The following is a 20,000-nucleotide window of genomic DNA, read 5'->3' on the forward strand; positions in this document are numbered from 1 at the left end:
GAGCGGCGGGAAAATCATCAGATTTGAGCCAAACAGGAAGTGAAGAACAAAAACGCTCTGCCGATCCTCCGCGTGCTCCTCCGAACGGCGATGATGACGACTTTAACCTTCATCTCTTCAAGTTTCTGCTTTTACAGTAAATAAAGTTCATGTGTTTGTTTACAGCATCATGTAAACAAACTACAACAGGATCAATATTCTGAGGAAAATGTTTATTTAATCCCTGATTTTATTTTAAGAGCAAACATTTCAAATGATTTGATTTTATAAAAGAAAGAAGTTCTTTATCTCGTCCTCACAGCTGTTCTATTGATAACACAGCTGATTATCTGGTTGACTTATAAATCATTCATTCTTTATAATTTAGAGAAAGAAATGTCTGTTTGGAAAAATACTTGAAAATTGTCTGATGATCACATGACAGTTTCCATCTACACAGTATTAAACTTCAGTTTTTACTCATGTAGACGGTAAAAAGTTCATTTCCTCCTCTTGAAAGTTTGTCTTTTTAACATCATCAGAGCCAGAAGAGATTTCCACATGTTGAACAAACTGAACTTTCAGTATTTTAACTGTTAACCTGCCAGACTCGCTGCTTTGCTTTAAAACGGGTTAAATGTTCTCGGTTTGGAATAAAGTCGTTTCCAAGTTTGATGTTTCTGAAACATTTTATCATCATAAAACCTCAAACTGTTCACACTGTACAGGGACGTGGAGGTCGAGATATTTGACCTGTTGTGACCTTGTTTGACCTCTGAGAGTTTAGAACAGACTCTGCTCTGCTGCGTCTCATCAATCAGTTCAATCAGGAAGAGACGAAGGGAAGGAGGAGCTGAAACTGTGTGTGTGTGTGTACATGTGTGTGCGTGCGTGCGTGTGTGTGTGTGTGTGTGTGTGTGAGTGTGTGTGTGTGTGTGTGTATGTGTGTGTGTGTGTGTGTGTGTGTGTGTGTGTGTGTGTGTGTGTGTGTGTGTATGTGTGTGTGTGTGTGTGTGTGTGTGTGTGTGTGTGTGTGTATGTGTGTGTGTGTGTGTGTGTGTGTGTGCGTGCGTGCGTGCGTGCGTGCGTGCGTTTGTGTGTGTGTGTGTGTGTGTGTGCGTGCGTGCGTGCGTGCGTGCGTTTGTGTGTGTGTGTGTGTGTGTGCGTGTGTGCGTGCGTGCGTGCGTGTGCGTGTGTGTGTGTGTGTGTGTGTTACGTTTATTAACCAGTTAGATGTCAGGTAGGATAGTTAGCATTGATACCATTAGTGCCTTTTTATGGGGTGTTATTAACTATTTATTGTCTCTGAGCGGTTGCCAGGCAACCAGCAGAGACTCCAAGGAATTACTGTGCCTCGTCAAAAAGTAGTCCGTCACATATTTCCCTGTAACACAGTGAATTATCACTTTTACACTACAAACTAAGCAGATAAAACATGTGAATCAGTGAGTTTTACAGGTGCAGCTGTAAAGTCTGATTGGACAGAGACAGGCTAACTGCTTCCCTCTGCTTCCAGTCTTTATGCTAAGCTAAGCTGTCAGATGGGCCAATAAATCTTCAGGTCACCCAAAACTTGGCATTAAACTCAAAACTGATAAGAGAAAGACTCAAATAAATAGACTGGAGGCTGGTAGAGTTCAGTGTGAACACAGAGCAAAGCGAGGCCTTGATCCTGAGATACAGAACCTACCGCAAAATCATAAAACATGATATTATATACTTTACACAACCCCTCCTATTCAAAACTATCTGGTCATTATTGCTGAGTTCATTAGTGACCCTGATGCTTTGGTAATAATCTAAGTATGATTTATAATACTGTCTCAGCATATTTCACATTTTACACAGAAAACCAAAATGTTACATCACTGCATCGCCTTCTTTTTAAGCTAGCTGGGAACTGTCTCTTATTGACATAAATGTTATCTTTGCACATCTGTTTGATCATGGGAAGGCAGCAGAGTGTCTGTCTGAACATCTGAACTATTCCTTTAAAGGAGCAGCGTGTCAGATTTAAAGGATCTGTTGGCAGAAACAGAATAAGTATGTTTTAATCATAAGTATGTTTTAATTAGTGTTTAATCACCTGAAAATAAGAATCGTTGTGTTTACGTTAGCTTAGAATGAGTCTTTATATCTACAGAGGGGGCGGGTCCTCTTCCACGGAGCCGCCATGTTTCTACAGAAGCCCAGAACGGACAAACCAAACACTGACTCTAGAGAGGACCTTTCATGATGTAATATCTGTTCTCACAGCCTGGAAAACATGTTTATGTGTTTTATCACTAGTCAGGTTTCCATCCACGACTGTTTAGTGAATATTAGCAGTGAACAGCTGGTGCTGATTCTGCTGTCGACCGCAGTAAAGCAGAAACAGAAGAAGATGTGATGAACAGAGCTGAAGCCATGGAAACGTGACATCACATCCTGGTCCAGCCTGCTCGCCAGAATGAAACGTCGGCAGTTTACGTTTCTGCAAACCACAGAAATGTTGAATATCTACGTTTCAACACGTGAAATACGCATCATCTCAACATTTCTAAAGTGACGTTAGTTCACATGCGATCTACGTGAGCTGATCTGTCCTATCAGGAGGAGGAGGAGGGGCACGGTTCGAGACCACCTCCAGACCAACGTCCGCTTCCTGTTTCAACCAACAAAACCGGTTGTTTTTAGTGAGACATCGGCCATTTTTATTTTATTATCAAACCACGATCTTTCCCTCATTCTAACCAAGTGGTCTTTGTGCCTAAACCTGACCAGACCACAGCGTTGTCACACCATAAAACACATGTTGAAACGTAGATATTCAGTGTTTCTGTGGTTTGCAGAGACGTTCAATACCAACGTTTTGTTCTGGCGACCGGGTTGCCTGCTGATGGAGAGCGTGATGACATCACAGCTTCCTGCTGCTGGAGGCGTTTTGATAGCAGCTCTGTGTCAGTTATACAGACGACACGTCCTGAACGCCGCCCAGAGAAACGTCCGCCGCCATGTTTGGTCTCTGCAGCGGTGGCAGAAGCTACAGGGACGTTAAGTCACATGTTTCCTGTATGACATCATTTATTCACTAAATATGTTTAATCTTCTTTTATCCAAACATCAACTCCAAAACTACTCATGTGATATTTCAACTTTTTTCAAATTTTCATCGTTTCCGCTCATGTTTTATGCACAAATTGAAGAAGATCATAAAAAGGTGGATGAAGAGACATCTACTGAGAGTTCATCACTTCATGTCCTCAGGTCTGTTGGAGCTCAGATCCACCTGGATGTGGATACCTGTGAAGACCTTTAGTATGTGAGTGGAAACACTGCAGTCATTTATAAAGAAAAGGAAACAGCAGAGTGAGTGTGTGTGTGTGTGTGTGTGTGTGTGTGTGTGTGTGTGTGTGTGTGTGTGTGTGTGACTGGCCTTTATGAACCCAGCGGCTGGTCAGGAAATGAAGCCTGACAGGAAGGAAGTGAGGTAGCTGCTGAGGAAACTCAATAAACAGGAACACAGAACAGAGTGTCTCAGTTAACATGAACTTGTTTTTCACGTTGGTCTCCAGTGGTGGAAAGTAACTAAGTACATTTACTCAAGTACAATGTTGAGGTACTTGTACTTTACTTGAGTATTTCCATGTGATGCTACTTTCTACATTTCAGAGGGAAATATTGTACTTTCTACTCCACTACATTTATTTGACAGCTTTAGTTACTTTTCAGATGAAGATTTGACACAATGGATAATATAACAAGCTTTTAAAATACAACACATTGTTAAAGATGAAACCAGTGGTTTCCAACCTTTTTGGCTTTTGACGTCTTACAAAAAGCAGTGTGTAGTCGGGGTCACATTTCACATGTCTATGAGTTGTTAACAGCTCCACCAAATAGTGATTTTTCCCTCTAAACTTCTCACATGCTTTCATTTCAATAAATGTTCAAATGATCCAATATTTCAGCAAAAATCAAAGATTAGAGAAAAAGTCCAAAAACTGAAAACAGATTTGTGTATCAGAACTTTGTTTTTTCTTCTTTCCTCTCCCATTAATCATCTCACCACCCCTCAGATTTATCTGCTGACCCTTTGGAGGGGCCCGACCCCTAGGTTGGGAACCACTGGACTAAACTAGCTAACTGTATATAAAGTAGTGTAAACTAGCTCCACCTCCAGCAGCTACAACAGTAACATGCTGCTCTAACACTGATGCTTCACTATTAATAATCTAATGATGTCATATATAATAATATATCAGTCAGAGGGACCAAACCACTACTTTTACTGCAATACTTTAACTACATCAAGCTCATAATACTTATGTACTTTTACTGCAATACTTTAACTACATCAAGCTCATAATACTTATGTACTTTTACTGCAATACTTTAACTACATCAAGCTCATAATACTTATGTACTTTTACTGTAGGAGGATTTTTCATGCAGGACTTTTACTTTTACTATTTTTACTTTGCTGTATTGGGACTTTTACTGCAGTAAAGGATCTCAGTACTTCTTCCAGCGCTGCTGCTGACAGTTTCTACAGAGGATCATGTGATTGTCAAAGGTCGACATTTATCAGCAGAGTGTTGCTGGATAAGATGAACTCTGTGCTTTTATTTCAAACAGCGCTGCTGCAGAGAAACGACATGATTAAAACATGAAATCTGTTGCAGTGTCGCCTTCACACAGAAGCCATCAGTGTCGTATTGTCAGCAGACTTTAGTCAGTTAAAGTGAGAGTCTGTGGATTTTAAACTCTTTGGTATTCAAAGAAAACAACACAGGAGATAAAACGGCAGCTTGAGGTGCGACTGTGTTTAGAGGAATCATCTCTGGCAGCCCAACCTTTACACACACTTATTAGTGATTATTATTAAAGTCTTTATTGGTGGTTTGGATTATGATCCTCACTGACTGGAGCTTTGACTTTAGTTTTCGCTGCGTTCTGGTTTATTTTGCAGTAATTTTAGTTTGTGTTAACAGTTACTGAAGTTAAGGTAGCACACGGTGTGTTTGAAGCAGCTTTTATTTAAGGTTGATGCTTCAATGTGAATCATGCTCTTAACAATGATCAATAAAGCTTTAATACTGTACTGGGAGGATGATAATGAAACACTGGAGTGTGCTGTTCTGAGAAAACTAAAAGGATCATATTAATCAAATGTAAAAACAAAAGTACATCCACTTTCTAGATTCATCAATTCATACTAATCAATAAATGAACTCCATCAGTTGATCTGCTTCATTCATGTCCTTTGGGATGATGTTAATGATGTTTTAATGAGGTTTTAACTGAGACTTCACTGTAACTGAGGAAACAGTTTTAATTCACAGTGCTGCTCCTCGTCCTGATAACCATCCCTGCCCCTTTAAACACAACAAGCTCCACTTCCTGGTTCCCTCCCCTTCAGATCTACAGTTTGCAGATGGGTGTAACCAAAATGTGATGCAGTATAAGAGCTGCAGGCTGCATTCACTGCAGAAACACATGTTGTTCAGATCAGAGCCCAAACCTATTTCACTTCTCAGGAAGTGAAACTCAGACAGTCGTTGCTACTGAGAGCAGACATGGCGCAGAAAGGAGTCCAGCTGGACCAAGAAACCTTCTCTTGTTCGATCTGTCTGGATCTACTGAAGGATCCGGTGACTATTCCCTGTGGACACAGCTACTGCATGGGCTGTATTAAAAGCTTCTGGGATGGAGAGGATCAGAAGAAGATCTACAGCTGCCCTCAGTGCAAACACACCTGCACACCGAGGCCTGTCCTGGTGAAAAGCACCATGTTAGCAGCTTTAGTGGAGCAGCTGAAGAAGACTGGACTCCAAGCTGCTCCTGCTGATCACTGCTATGCTGGACCTGAAGATGTGGCCTGTGATGTCTGCACTGGGAGGAAGCTGAAAGCCCTCAAGTCCTGTCTGCAGTGTCTGATCTCTTACTGTGAGAAACACCTCCAGCCTCATTATGATGTAGGTCCATTAAAGAAACACAAGCTGGTCGACCCCTCGGAGAAGCTCCAGGAGAACATCTGCTCTCGTCATGATGAGGTGATGAAGATGTTCTGCCGTACTGATCAGCAGAGTATCTGTTATCTCTGCTCTGTGGATGAACATAAAGGCCACGACACAGTCTCAGCTGCAGCAGAAAGGACTGAGAGGCAGAGAGAGCTCGAGGTGAGTCGACAACAAATCCAGCAGAGAATCCAGGACAGAGAGAAAGATGTGAAGATGCTTCAACAGGAGGTGGAGGCCGTCAGTCGCTCTGCTGATAAAGCAGTGGAGGATAGTGAGAAGATCTTCACTGAGCTGATCCGTCTCCTCCAGAAAAGAAGCTCTGATGTGAAGCAGCAGATCAGATCCCAGCAGGAAACTGAAGTGAGTCCAGTCAAAGAGCTTCAGGAGAAGCTGGAGCAGGAGATCACTGAGCTGAAGAGGAAAGACGCTGAACTGAAGCAGCTTTCATACACAGAGGATCACAACCAGTTTCTACACAACTACCCCTCACTGTCACAACTCAGTGCATCTACAGACTCATCCAGCATCAATATCCGTCCTCTGAGACACTTTGAGGATGTGACAGCAGCTGTGTCAGAGCTCAGAGATCAACTACAGGACGTCCTGACGGAGAAAAGGACAAACATCTCACCAACAGGGACTGAAGTGGAGGTTTTACTGCCACAACCAGAACCAAAGACCAGAGCTGGATTCTTAAAATATTCACGTGAAATCACCCTGGATCCAAACACAGCACACACACAGCTGTTATTATCTGATGGAAACAGAAAAGCACAACAAACAAGTCAACACCAGATTTACTCTAGTCACTTGAACAGATTCACTGATTGGTGTCAGGTCCTGAGTAGCGAGAGTCTGACTGGACGTTGTTACTGGGAGGTGGAGTGGAGCAGGGCAGGAGTTGAGGTAGCAGTCGCATACAAGAATATCAGCAGAGAAGGACGCTTGGATGAATGTCGATTTGGACGTAATGACAAATCTTGGTCTTTAGATCTTTCCAATTATAAACTTTGGTTCAACAACATCTCAACTTCCGTCTCAACTCCTCGTTCCTCCAGAGTAGGAGTGTACCTGGATCACACAGCAGGTATTCTGTCCTTCTACAGTGTCTTTGAAACCATGACTCTCCTCCACAGAGTCCAGACCACATTCACTCAGCCTCTGCATGTTGGACTTTGGTTTTATTCTAATGGAGTCAATGCTGAGTTGTGTAAACTCAAATAGACAGAAGTCATTTCAGACTTCATGTGTCAGATTCTGTTGTAATTCTTCATGTTTTTGTCTCCATTGTTTCTGAGAGCTCGTTGCTGTGGTGTTTCTGAACTGCACAGAGATCAGCTGTCAATCAAACTGGGATTATCAACACTTTTTTCTTTTCATTTGTTGTTCTGTTGATGTTTTCAGTTTCTTTAAATGTGACTTTTTGCTGTGTGTTTTTATCCATGGAGGCTATCGCTGCTCATGATGACGTCTTTTACCTTCACTGACGTTTCTTCAGATGAAAATATAAACTTCTCTTTGTTCTAAATGTTAGTTTCATGTTTGTATTGATGTATTTGTGTAAATTCATGAAGAAATGTACAACTAAACTGTAATTATCATGATAATAATCATTTATTATGTTCTTGTACATAGCTGACATTCTGGGTTAAACTAACTGATTGTGTGGATGAAGTGAATCTGAACATGAAATCATTGAACAAGAGTCATTTAACAGACTTTACTGATTGGATGTGTGAACAATCTGAAGCTTTACATAATCAATAAAGATGTTTTTTCAACAGTGAGCAAAGTATTTTCTTCTGTCTTCATCTCAGGATCTCATTCAAAGCTTCTGGAGAAAATGTGAAACTAAAATGAGAGTTTATTTGAGGCAGTTTTCCTCCTGAAACACCACAAAGTCCAGAGTTCATGTTCAGAGCAGACAAACGTTTGTCAGTCAGTCTCTGAACTTTCAGCTTTCTTCACTAAAGCAGCTTTGTCACAGAGGAAAGAGCAGAGTTTTCTATCACTTGTTGCTTTAATAACAAGATTTTATTTGTTCATTTAGTTGATAAAGTCTTTGTTATACAGGCCTAAAAAACTGGAAAATAATAAGAATTCATTTGATCAAGTTTGGGTTTGAAGAAGGTTTGTTGAGTCCTGACAAACAGTGATTGTCAGGTCGCTTTGGCTTCCTGTCTCAGGAGCCGGTGGGCGGGGCTGGAGATGGCGTCAGTAAACTACCTGCAGCTGGGTAGTTCAGGCCTCCAGCCTATTTGGGAGGCTTCTTGTTAACCTCTTTCTCTTCTCTTCCTCCCAGGCCTCCACAGACAGATGGCTTAGGGTTTATGTTTTGTTTGCACACATCACGTACTTCACTCATCTACACACTGCATTCATTATTGACCTAGTTGACTAACATTATTATTATTATATTTTATCTTAAGTTGACAATAAATGTCATTTTAGAAGCTTTAATCATGTGTGATTCCCTTTTTTGTCAATGAACCAGTTCATGACAAATGGGGACTCGTCCAAACTTGCCTGAGTGTGAATAATGACAGACTTTTCTTTGGTAAACTTAATTCTTTGTAAATTTGAGTCAAATTGTCTTTTTGTGGGATTATTTGTTGGCTGTCTTGTTTAAAACCTGGGATATGTCGTGGTATCCATACGGCATTTGTGTAGGTGTTATAGCAGGCCTCTTGTTGCCAGTGTGGAGGCGTTTCACACATGAAATTGTATATTTTCATCCTTGGATTCAGGTTTTGGGGTAAGAATTATTCGGTGTGGTTGGGAGTAGAGGAGCAGCACTTGTCCCCTGTTTTAGTTTTATTTACTTAACTGTGTTTTGCCAGTTTTAGTTGAGGTACTTGAAATCAGGTAAATGCTGGGCCATTTGAATTACAAGGCCTTTTTAGGTTTGGATGGCTTTTCCCAATAGGAGGTAGGTCATGTAAATGTTTAGTGTAGCTACAGACGTGGCTTTCCAGATTTCCAGATTATAAATGATCCTCCCGACTCTTTGCACTTTGAGTTTTTACCCTCAGAGAGACGCAAGTAAGAGCCACCAAAAATGTGTACAGCAAGTATTTTCCTCCAAATGCAGGTAGACTGCCGAATGCATATCCTGCTCAGGATTTCACAAACACTGAGCCGTCTACCATTTTATTTCACTTTTACTGTATTTATGTTTCTTTAAAATCATGGTGTTTGTTGATGCTGTTTGTCTTCATCAGCTGTCCTGTGTTGTTCTATCCATCCATCCGTCCGTCCGTCCATCCGTCCATCCGTCCATCCGTCCATCCGTCCGTCCGTCCATCCATCCGTCCATTCGTCCATCCATCCATCCATCCATCCATCCATCCGTCCATCCATCCGTCCATCCGTTCATCCGTCCATCCATCCATCCGTTCATCCATCCATCCATCCGTCCATTCGTCCCTCCGTCCCTCCGTCCCTCCGTCCGTCCATCCGTCCGTCCGCCCATCCATCCATCCGTCCGTCCATCCGTCCGTCCATCCATCCGTCCATCCATCCGTCCATCCATCCATCCGTCCATCCGTCCGTCCGTCCGTCCGTCCATCCATCCATCCGTCCATCCGCCCATCCATCCATCCATCCGTCCATCCGCCCATCCATCCATCCATCCGTCCATCCGTCCGTCCATCCGTCCATCCGTCCGTCCATCCGTCCATCCGTCCGTCCATCCGTCCATCCATCCATCCGTCCATCCATCCGTCCATCCGTCCGTCCATCCGTCCATCCGTCCGTCCATCCGTCCGTCCGTCCGTCCATCCGTCCATCCATCCGTCCATCCATCCGTCCGTCCGTCCATCCGTCCATCCGTCCGTCCATCCGTCCATCCATCCGTCCATCCATCCATCCGTCCATCCATCCATCCATCCCTGGTTGGCAGGATGAAGGCGCCCTCTTGTGTCGTGCATCAATTTTCAGGTTTCAGTTGTTGACCTGCTGTGATGTTCACTGCAGGAAGACCTGTAAAAACTTCACTGACCCTTTGGAAGCTTCAAACAATATCAGTAAAGAGAGATTTAAATATCTGCTACTTAATACTTCCACTCCACTACATTTCAGAGGGAAATATTGTACTTTCTACTCCACTACATTTATTTGACAGCTTTAGTTACTTTTCAGATGAAGATTTGACACAATGGATAATATAACAAGCTTTTAAAATACAACACATTGTTAAAGATGAAACCAGTGGTTTCCAACCTTTTTGGCTTTTGACGTCTTACAAAAAGCAGTGTGTAGTCGGGGTCACATTTCACATGTCTATGAGTTGTTAACAGCTCCACCAAATAGTGATTTTTCCCTCTAAACTTCTCACATGCTTTCATTTCAATAAATGTTCAAATGGGACAAAGGGACCAAACCACTACTCTTACTGCAATATGTTAACTACATGAAAGTACTTTTACTGTAGGAGGATTTTTCATGCAGGACTTTCATTTGTTTTTGTGCTCATGTAAAGCACTTTGTGACGATTGTCTGTGAAAAGCGTTATATAAATAAATTTTACTTACTTGTTTTTACGTTGCTGTATTGGTACTTTTACTGCAGTAAAGGGTCTGAATACTTCTTCTTCTGCTGTTGCACACTACAAGCCAAAAAAACAAACAACCCCCCTCACAAAAAACTGTTAGCCTGTCTGATTAAATGCTGTATCATATTAGCTAAGATCTGAGATCAAACCAACAAGTCCATTGTGAGTCAACTGTGGTTGATGGTAATCAAATAGCTGCAACGCTAACTGCTGCTAAAACAACAATCTCCTTTTTCTGTTTCTACACCTCTTCAATAAACAAGATACAAGATGTAAATCAGACAGACTTGTTGGAAGGTGTATTTTTTCCCTTTAGATGAAGCTAAGCTAGCAGTTTCCCCAGTGGACATCTTTGTATTAAACTTGCCAAACATCCTGGTACAGCATCAGTTAGCTGCAAACAGCTAACATCATGCCAGATAAACTAGCTGTTTATCGATACCGTAATTACAACCCCAGTTTTCTACAACCAGCTAGCGTAATGCTGGATATGTTAACTGTATAGCTACCATAACATTAGCCAGTAACATAACATTAACATAATGACTTTCCCAGCAGTTCGACACAAAATTTGTCAATATAGACTTGTGAAAGCTTTGGAAACATGTAAGTGAACTTTGGGTTGAGAATTTTTTGTTAAACTGATATTTTCAGTGTCAAGAATTTAAATTCCACAATATTAGCTGTTTGTTGCTACATTAGCTAGCAGTTTCCCCTCTGCTACCAGTCTACCTGTTATAACGCCAGTTAGCTAAAAACAGCCAACATAATGTCAGATAAGCTAGCTATTAGTATGTACTGTAACATCAATTAAATACATCCAGCTAGCATAATGCTGGATATGTTAACTGTATAGCTACTATAACATTAGCCAGCGAATACTCAAGATAACCATGACTGTCCCAGCAGTTTATTCTCAATTATGTCTTCTGAAAGCTTGAGAAACACCAAGTAAGTACAACTTTTTGTTGAATTGTTATTTTTAGTATCAAGAATGACCCTTTAAAGTCCACTATACTAGCTGTTTGTCGCTACATTGGCAAACCTGTTTCCACTCTTTGTGCTAAGCTAAGCTAACAGTTTCCCCCTGTTTCCAGTCTTTGTGCTAAGCTAAGCTAACAGTTTCCCCCTGTTTCCAGTCTTTGTGCTAAGCTAAGCTAACAGTTTCCCCCTGTTTCCAGTCTTTGTGCTAAGCTAAGCTAACAGTTTCCCCCTGTTTCCAGTCTTTGTGCTAAGCTAGGCTAAACACCTCCTGGACCTCTCTCTGTACTGGACACACAGATGGAAGTGATGTCCAGATGAAACATGTGACTCTGTAGAAGAAGACAGAAAAAGAACATGGTTGCCAGGTCTGTGTGACAAAACCAGCACAATGACCATCAAAACCAGCCCCAAAACCAGCACAATGACCATCAAAACCAGCCCCAAAACCAGCACAATCCCAGAACTCGAGAGGTGGATGTTGAGCAGTTGAGAACGTTACAGCACATCGGGTGTGTGTGTGTGTGTGTGTGTGTGTGTGTATGTGTGTGTGTGTGTGTGTGTGTGTGTGTGTGTGTCTACATGGGTGGCGTGTTGGCGTGTGTATTCGTGCAGCTCTGTCAGTTTGTTAGTGGGATTTGGGTATAAATAAATTATTTTATTTAAAATATGGATTTTTATTTATTGATATTATTCAGGTAATTTGTATGCAAGATAGATCGACCCAACCAGCAGACCAGCAAAACTCAACCGTTTCAAAAGTAGCTCAGTTCTGTGGGAAAACGGCGGACGTGGTGACCGTGAACAAGAGGATTCAGTGAAATGTTGGACTGTTCCTTTAACACCTCATTCAGTCAGGAGACCGAAGCTGAACACCACATTATGTCCTGAGGAGTCAACAACAAAACACTGTGAGTGTGTGTGTGTGTGTGTGTGTGTGTGTGTGTGTGTGTGTGTGTGTGGTTTGATGACTTGTTATCATGTGATGTCTGCTGCTCAGCTGTCGTCACCTCTCCAAACCACACACACACACACACACACACACACACACTACATGTATAGATGACGTGTTCCTACATTTATTCATCATCGTGTATTCTGATGTTTTCCTCTGAGCTTCCTCATGAAACTCGTCAGTTTCACCACAGTTTCGATTGCTTGTGAATTAAAAGTGTGAGTGGACACGAACAGACACATTCTCTCTCTGCGACTGAACTGAAAATGTTCCAACTTGTTCCAACATTTCAAACAAGTTAGAAAGAACAGCAGAGACTTCTGAGATCAGTCAGACACTAAGCTGACAAACACACATGTTTTTATATCTCTGCATTGTGGAACATAAGCTAAATATATATATTATATATATTATATATATATGGAGCTGGAGTCAGGATGTGTGCATTTAGTTCACTGCTAGATGGCACTAAATCGTACACACTGGTCCTTCTCACTCTCATATTAGTATTTCTTTAAATGTTGAACTAATCCTTTAAAGCTATAATATGTAATTATTCCACATTAAAATGTCTAAAAACAACTAGACCTATGTTATATATGTTGTTGAGTTGTGTACTTACATTATCCCAAATGTTTCCAACAGTTTTCAAACCCAGAGAAATCTGTAATTTAATCAAAGTAACGGACCGTTTCATTTGGTCGCCTGTCAATGGCGTCATACCTCCTCTACCAAAGAGTAAACACACACCAGATGCATACGGCGGCGCTGTGTTTGTCCGCTACAATGGCGTCTACCAAAGAGTAACTTACACACATACAAGATAATACATCGGCGTTGTGGTTGTTCCACACAAACTGTTATAAATGGACTTTTATTCAGTTTTAAGACACATTTTCATGATAAATTTAGGTGGTTTTTAACTATATCTTTTAGCTGGAAGAAGGATTTTAGTCATTGGACGTCTGGATCTTAAGTTATCAGAGAAATAAACTGGACAAACGTTAGCAGCAGCTCAGCTAACAGCCCCTCCAGGAAGTCCGGTGGTCACCAAACATCGTCAGAGAAATATTGATTTTTTAGGTAAAACAGCTTTAATTAGTATTTTAACGATTTTAATCTCCGGGTCCGTTTGTTCTGGAGAGGACGAGACTGAATGATGAACACTGCAGTAATCCTATCCCGGTGAAGCTGGTTATTTAACGATGAAGACAACAACTCCCATGATCCCTTGCTACTTCACACCGTCATCACACTCCGTCTGTTGTTGTTGTTTTGATTGAGACGCCTAGCGGCTGACACTACATGTTATACGTTTAACTGACACTGTTTCAGTCTTCTGTGACGCAGCTGATGATGAAACTTTGACTGTGATGTTTTTTCGGGTCAGACTGTCCCACAGCAGCGAGTGAGTCACACACACACACACACACACACACACACACACACACACACACACACACACACACACACATTTATCCGGTGTGTTTCCCACACACTCGGTTTATAACAAGCCACCAGCGACCAAATCTTTTCCACTTGTGTTGTTTCCTCCTCTTCAGTGCTGGACTGGAGTCTCCATGGCAACACACACACACACACACACACACACACACACACACCCACATCATTATTACAGCTCTCTGTGGTCTGTGTGCAGCTGCTTGTAATAAAACATGAAGTGTAACACGGGAAACACGTGAGCGAGGTCATACGTGCAGATACAGACATGCTGCCTTCACACTGTGACGTAAGAAGCTCTAATGATGAAGTTCAGTGGTTGAAAGTGAACCTGAAGTACTCAAATACTGTAAATAAGTACTGAAGTAATATATAATGAGCTGATAAAATACAATGTTGAAGATTAAACCAGCAGTTCTGAACTGGCTGATAATATTCCTGTATTGATGGCTGATATTGATGAAAAGATGTTATTGATGGTATTAATATGGCAGATTGTTTGTATGACCTCATTAAGCACATTAACTTCACTCTGAGATGAAATGTTTTGACGGCTCCTTCACATCCCATCAACACATTAGTTCAGTTGTCAGAACTGGTTTTCTTCAGTTATTCCTGCGTTTATCACCTCGGTCCGACTGTTGTGATTCTTTGTACGTGTGTGTAGAACAGTCGTTAGTACACCAGTTAGTAACTGGAGCATCTCTCCACTGGTTTCCTGTCTGTTTCAGGATTCATTTTAAGATTTCATTGCTGGTTTAAATGGGCTGGCGCCACCTTATCCAGCAGAACTCCTGCATCATCATCATCATCATCATCATCATCATCATCATCATCATGGTACTCCAGTTAGAGCGCTGAGATCAGAGGCTGCTGCTGATCTCTGGAACAGTTTACCTGTTAAACTCCAGTTGAGTTTGACACCTTGACTTCATCTACTATTGTTCTTTTATTCTTATTTATTTACTTTTATATTCATTTATCTTGTTATTTTAAGCCTGTTCTCCCTCTCTTCTGATTGGCTGATTGTTTTCTGAGTGACGCACGCCCCGGCCAACCACAGTTAACGGATAGTAGCCCCGCCTGTAGCTCCGTAAAACCGAGCAGTAACCTCCGGGGCTGTAAAATGAAGCCAAACTGCAGTTCCTTGAACGGCCCCATAGACCTCCATGTTAAAATGTCCAACTTTACAGCAGAAATAAACATGTTTACAGCCTGGTACAAACAACGGTTTTGGTCTCTGTAGCTAATTTCCTCTTTCATGACAACTGTACGGGGGGTGAATTTTTTTATAACTCACCCGTTTAGATTTTATTAAGCCGTAAAGTTCTGCATAATGAAGGACATGGCTGCTTTGAGTGACAGGTCCGCCAGCCGCTAGGTGGCTTGTTTCAGCCATTCGGCCCGCCTCTTTGCCTGTTTTTGATTGGCTGGAAGTTAGGCAGCGTCACGTACTGCCAAGATGGCGACGGCCGGAGCGGCTCACTTTGAGCTTCAAAACCGCTCTTCAGAAACCAACGAGTGTCGTCATGGTAACTACGTCCATATTTTTATACAGTCTATTGGTAAAACTCACCAGTAAACTGTGATGTCACTGCTGAGGACGTTTTCCAACTTTTGGAAGGCTTTGCACAGCGTTTTCCTCCGCGTGTCTCCGCTCCGCTCTGTGTGTGTGTGGACGGACGAAGCTCCGCCCCCCAGCGACGCACAGAGAGCGGAGCAGAGAAACTAGACGCAACTGTAACACAGCAGAGACGAACACTGAGCTGAAATGAAATATATAAATGACGTAAATAAACATAAATAAACATGTTGTTGGAATCCAAATGACTCATTCATTTATATGAATCATTTATAAATAGTTTCTAATCATATTAAAGTAGCTTTAACAACAGTTTAATCAAATGCTTTACAAAATATAAAATTAACACATTTGCAAGAAGGTTAAAAGAGATGTTAAGTAATAAGATTAAGACGTGTTCATTCATTGATTATAATTCAGCCTCAAACATTTGATCATCTTAAAATAAAATGTTCATCAGACAGAACTGGAGGAGAAACAGCAGATTTATTCAGTCGTCATGAGACACACGTGTTACATAACGAGGAGGAATAAAAGTGTATTTCTGTTTCTACGTCTCTGCAGAGGAGGAGGTTACATAACAAAACCAAACACAAGACCAGAAAACCAGAAAATACAAAAAAAATGCATGAATCAGTCACACAGATATCACACGTTCACGACACTTTAACACCAAAATATCTTCACAAAGGATCAGATGTGTTGTGTGAAGACTGTTGGAAAATATAAGAACTGAGAATCAATCTGAGATTTATTCTGATATAAAAGTTAAACTACGGTTTTATTGCAGCACTTTAAAAAAAGTCTCCAGATCCTCCACATTTCCTCCCAGTTACCTGTCGGTGTTTTATACTGGTGAGACTGGGAGAAGTGTGGGAGCTTCTAGAAACACATCAAGTGTTTGTTAAATCCCTGAAGTCTTGAAGGATGATATTTAATAAGCTTGTTTGAACAAAATCGATGTGTTTTTACAGTTATATTCTTCTACACACAGGTTAGTATCTGGTTTATAATGTTGTCTGTGTGACATCAACAGTTATTATCTTCACATCATCTAGTTTGCAGAAGTTATTATCTTGGTCCCATAAAGTCAGAATCTTCGTATCTTGTCCACTAAAGACGTTATTCAAGCAAGTTGTATCTTGTTCATATAAGATCCACGTCTTAATTATCTGCACACAACTTAGAATAAAAAATATCATCTTTTAATCCTTCAGTTTTACTGTCAGTAAAATCCCGACTCGAACCTCCAGACTTTGTCTTCACATGGCTCTGATGCTTTTTTTTTTTTTCTAGCATTAGCATTAGCATTAGCATTAGCATTAGCATTAGTCATCTTCAAAGTAACTAAAGCTGGACTTTTGGTTTGTTTTCAGGCTGTTTCTCAGATCTCGCCGGTCAGCAGATCGTCATTGAAACAGAAGGATGATTCTTATATATTAATGACTTTCAGATCTGTTTTCATGCTCACAGGTCACAAACAAGCTAGCAGCGACCGCCGCGGCTCAGAAACGTATCAACCAAATAAACCTCAAAGTTTATTTGAGGAGACGTTGAAGGTTTTCCTGTCCACTTCAACACAGTCAGAGTTTTATCACAGCAGCATCTAGTGGACGTTAGAGGAACTGCAGCTCAACACTCAGCTGTGGAAGCTGCTGATTGGCTCCTGTCAGATTATATATATGTATATATATATATATATATATCTGGATGTTAGTGAGCATGTAAACAGCTGCTGACGAGTAAAATCAGCTACAAAAGTTTGAATTTGTTGTGTTTGTTTCTTCTGCAGGTTTGACAGATCCACAGAGGCTCAAGGTGCCGAAAGTCACAGAAATACTTTGAACAGATGTTTTCATACAACACTAACTATGCAACATATATTCAGAATGAGATTGTACAATAACACAAACAGTTCAATAAAATCAACAACATCTTTCATAACAAAACCAAAAGCGTAAAAATCATTTGATAATAATGAGAAAAGCTCGACTTTGTCGTCAGGAGACACGAACTCAGCAAGATGAGAACAGATTTCACGTTCAGGGTCATCAGAAGGGAAAAAGTGCTCTCCAGTGTTGTTGGACTGTAAGCCGGGAGGAAGAGGAAGAGGAAGAGGAAGAGAGGAACTATGGTTGCTATAAACAACAGGAGTCAAACTTTGGCAGCAGGTCCTGGTCCAGGTCTGACAGACCGGCAACTGATCCTGAGAACAGGTCTGAGTTTCCAGGAATCAGAAGAAATATGAGGCAGATTGAGCCGAGAGGTCGACGACGACGCCGCAGATACACGCCGTCGCTGTTGTGTTGTTTGTTGTTTGCAGTGTGTTGTTGTTGTTTTTTGTCTTGTAATTTGTGCAAATAAATAAACTAAAACTAAAAGTGAATTTTCGCCTCGTGTTACTCCGGCTGTGTGGTTTGTTTGTACCGACTGTACAAACGTTCATTAAGCACATTGTTGGTCGTTGTGAAACTTCGTTACCTCACATGAACGGACGACTTTATATTTGTTCTTATTATCAGCTTGTCAGTCACCTGGTAAATCGTTCTAACTGCTTCTTGTAGAATTAATACTTTATTCTTAAACTATCGTGGCTTTTACACCTCTACCTGTTTAAATAAATGATTAAATGTGTTTCCCGCTCAGTCTGAACTCATCTTCAGATTTCAGTCCTGATGGATTTGGCATCAGCTGAGGTTATCGGTGGTAACAGCAGGTGTGTTTTTAATACTACAGTTCCCAGAGTTCTGTGGGAAATAACACAGCTTGAATGTTTGCAGAGCAGCAAAACGTTGCCTCGTCTCATTTTTTTTTGCCTCCATGTCGGAGTTTAATTATCTTTGGCCTGTCAGGATCGTTGACTGCGGAGGAGTACTCCAGAGAATCTTTCAGAAAGATGAGGTAAAGGATGGAGTTTAAAACCTCCCACCCTCTGAGGAGTCCAGTGAACGCACCACGCGGCCTCTGAGGAAACTGAGACGAGCGAGAAGCTGCTCAGATTTTCCTTAAATAGAAGTTTTGGCTTCTTCAGTCTCGGCCGCAGGGAGGAAGTGGCCGGTCGCCACGGCGAGAGGAACACCGTGACTCAGCGGTTTCCACGGCAACCAGTCAGAGTACAGTAGACAACAGCTGTGGGTTTAAAACAGATTTGGATGGATTTCCCCCCCACTGGAGACTGACCCTGAAGATTTGTCCCCCCCCCCCAAAAAAAAAAAACTGAGACAGAAATCACAGCTGAGTGTTTGCAGATGTCGTCACGTTACTTCTGTCTGTGTTTGACGTTGTTGTTGTTTGTTTGTTTGGTTGTTTCATTCAAATTCAACATGTGGAGCAAAGACAGCAGCTTGGAAATGAGTTTTAATGCTGTCGTGTGTTTTTGTGCAAATACACAATTTAGAAGATTATCTTAAAACAAATAACATCAATAACAATATAAAGATGAATGGATCAGTTCATCTGGTAATACTTTAATAATAACTACTCTCTTAGATTTTACAGCTGTTATTCACTTCTGGATTCAATTTACAGTTTTGTCAACAAGAGTCTGGAAATTTTCAGGATTCACATTCTGCAAAAACTGTTGATGAAGAGTTTTATTGAATATTAATTAAACTAAATCTATTAAAGTTGGATTGAAAGGTTTTAGTGTTACTGACACTGGAGCTGTGAAACATTTCGACCGTCATGTAGGGAGAGAACATGTAAATAAAATGAAATGTATATTTATCTTTTAAATACTAAGATGATTGTGCAGAGTTTGGTTGGTGGGGATCTGACAGTCTCTTTTATTTTACTTTACTTTTATATCAAATATATATTAAACACGTGTTTTAGAAATCTTCTGTCACACGTCTGCTTCACTGTCAGTCGGGATGTTTGTGAGTCAAATCACAGCGAATCACTTAAAAACACTCGGTATTTTTTCCCGCCAGGTGCTTCATGAAATGTTCAACGATGAATCTTAACAGCTGATGAGTTTAAACAGTCAAATGATCAGAAACTGAAGTAAAAAACATTTACATGAAGTAGAAAATACGGAACTTTTAAAGGAAACGGAAGCTCTGAACTGTGTGTCGACTCCTCTGCAGACGTCAGTGAAGCAACGTTTTATATTTAAACTGGTGGAATATTAAGACCATATGACATCACACACACACACACACACACACACACACACACACACACACACACACACACACACACTCACACACACACACACACACACACACACACACACACACACACACTCTGGTCCAGTCTCCAGTGTAGCTTTCAGGATTCGAGGGACTTTCCCGTCCCCTAAAACAAGAGTCTTTAATCATTCAGCACTGGGTTGTGGGCCGAGCAGAGTGAAGCATCCTGGGGGTTGAAGTCCAATGATGTCATCACTGAGGCAACAACAGAGGCGGCGGCGGGGGGGCGGCGAGGGGGGGGGGGGGGATAAAAGAAAACAGGCACATGAATCCTTTAGAGGCTGAACGCAGAGCA

The 20,000-nt window shown here is 41.3% G+C and overlaps 3 protein-coding genes and 1 long non-coding RNA gene across 7 annotated transcripts in view; 3 read left to right on the forward strand and 1 right to left on the reverse strand.

The window, feature by feature from the left end:
* Nucleotides 1-705, forward strand: part of LOC121913190 (BCL2/adenovirus E1B 19 kDa protein-interacting protein 2-like) — a 6,484-nt gene extending 5,779 nt beyond the window's left edge. The window contains exon 13 of the mRNA XM_042435892.1: nt 1-705. This exon is cut by the window's left edge and continues 192 nt beyond it. The gene's annotated coding sequence lies outside the window, so the exon portion shown is untranslated.
* A 4,311-nt stretch (nt 706-5,016) lies between these two features.
* Nucleotides 5,017-7,228, forward strand: LOC121913160 (tripartite motif-containing protein 16-like). Its single transcript, XM_042435841.1, has one exon. The coding sequence runs from the start codon at nt 5,538-5,540 to the stop codon at nt 7,203-7,205; it is 1,668 nt and encodes a 555-aa protein (XP_042291775.1). The 5' UTR covers nt 5,017-5,537; the 3' UTR covers nt 7,206-7,228.
* An 8,195-nt stretch (nt 7,229-15,423) lies between these two features.
* On the forward strand, nt 15,424-19,718 carry LOC121913267. The gene is made up of 2 exons (XR_006100275.1): nt 15,424-15,462; nt 17,305-19,718. It is a non-coding gene; the product is annotated as an uncharacterized LOC121913267 (long non-coding RNA).
* Nucleotides 19,719-19,948: 230 nt separating this feature from the next.
* Nucleotides 19,949-20,000, reverse strand: part of cdc42se1 (CDC42 small effector 1) — a 28,380-nt gene continuing 28,328 nt past the window's right edge. For all 4 annotated transcript variants that reach the window (XM_042435936.1, XM_042435937.1, XM_042435938.1 and 1 more), the window contains one exon: nt 19,949-20,000. This exon is cut by the window's right edge and continues 821 nt beyond it. The gene's annotated coding sequence lies outside the window, so the exon portion shown is untranslated.

The sequence above is a fragment of the Thunnus maccoyii genome, chromosome 15 (assembly GCF_910596095.1).
Source record: "Thunnus maccoyii chromosome 15, fThuMac1.1, whole genome shotgun sequence".
Classification (NCBI taxonomy): Eukaryota; Metazoa; Chordata; class Actinopteri; order Scombriformes; family Scombridae; genus Thunnus; species Thunnus maccoyii.

What these genes read in the sequence shown, in the direction of transcription:
- LOC121913160 (XM_042435841.1), top strand. Translation starts at nt 5,538, where the DNA reads ATGGCGCAGAAAGGAGTCCAGCTGGACCAAGAAACCTTCTCTTGTTCG.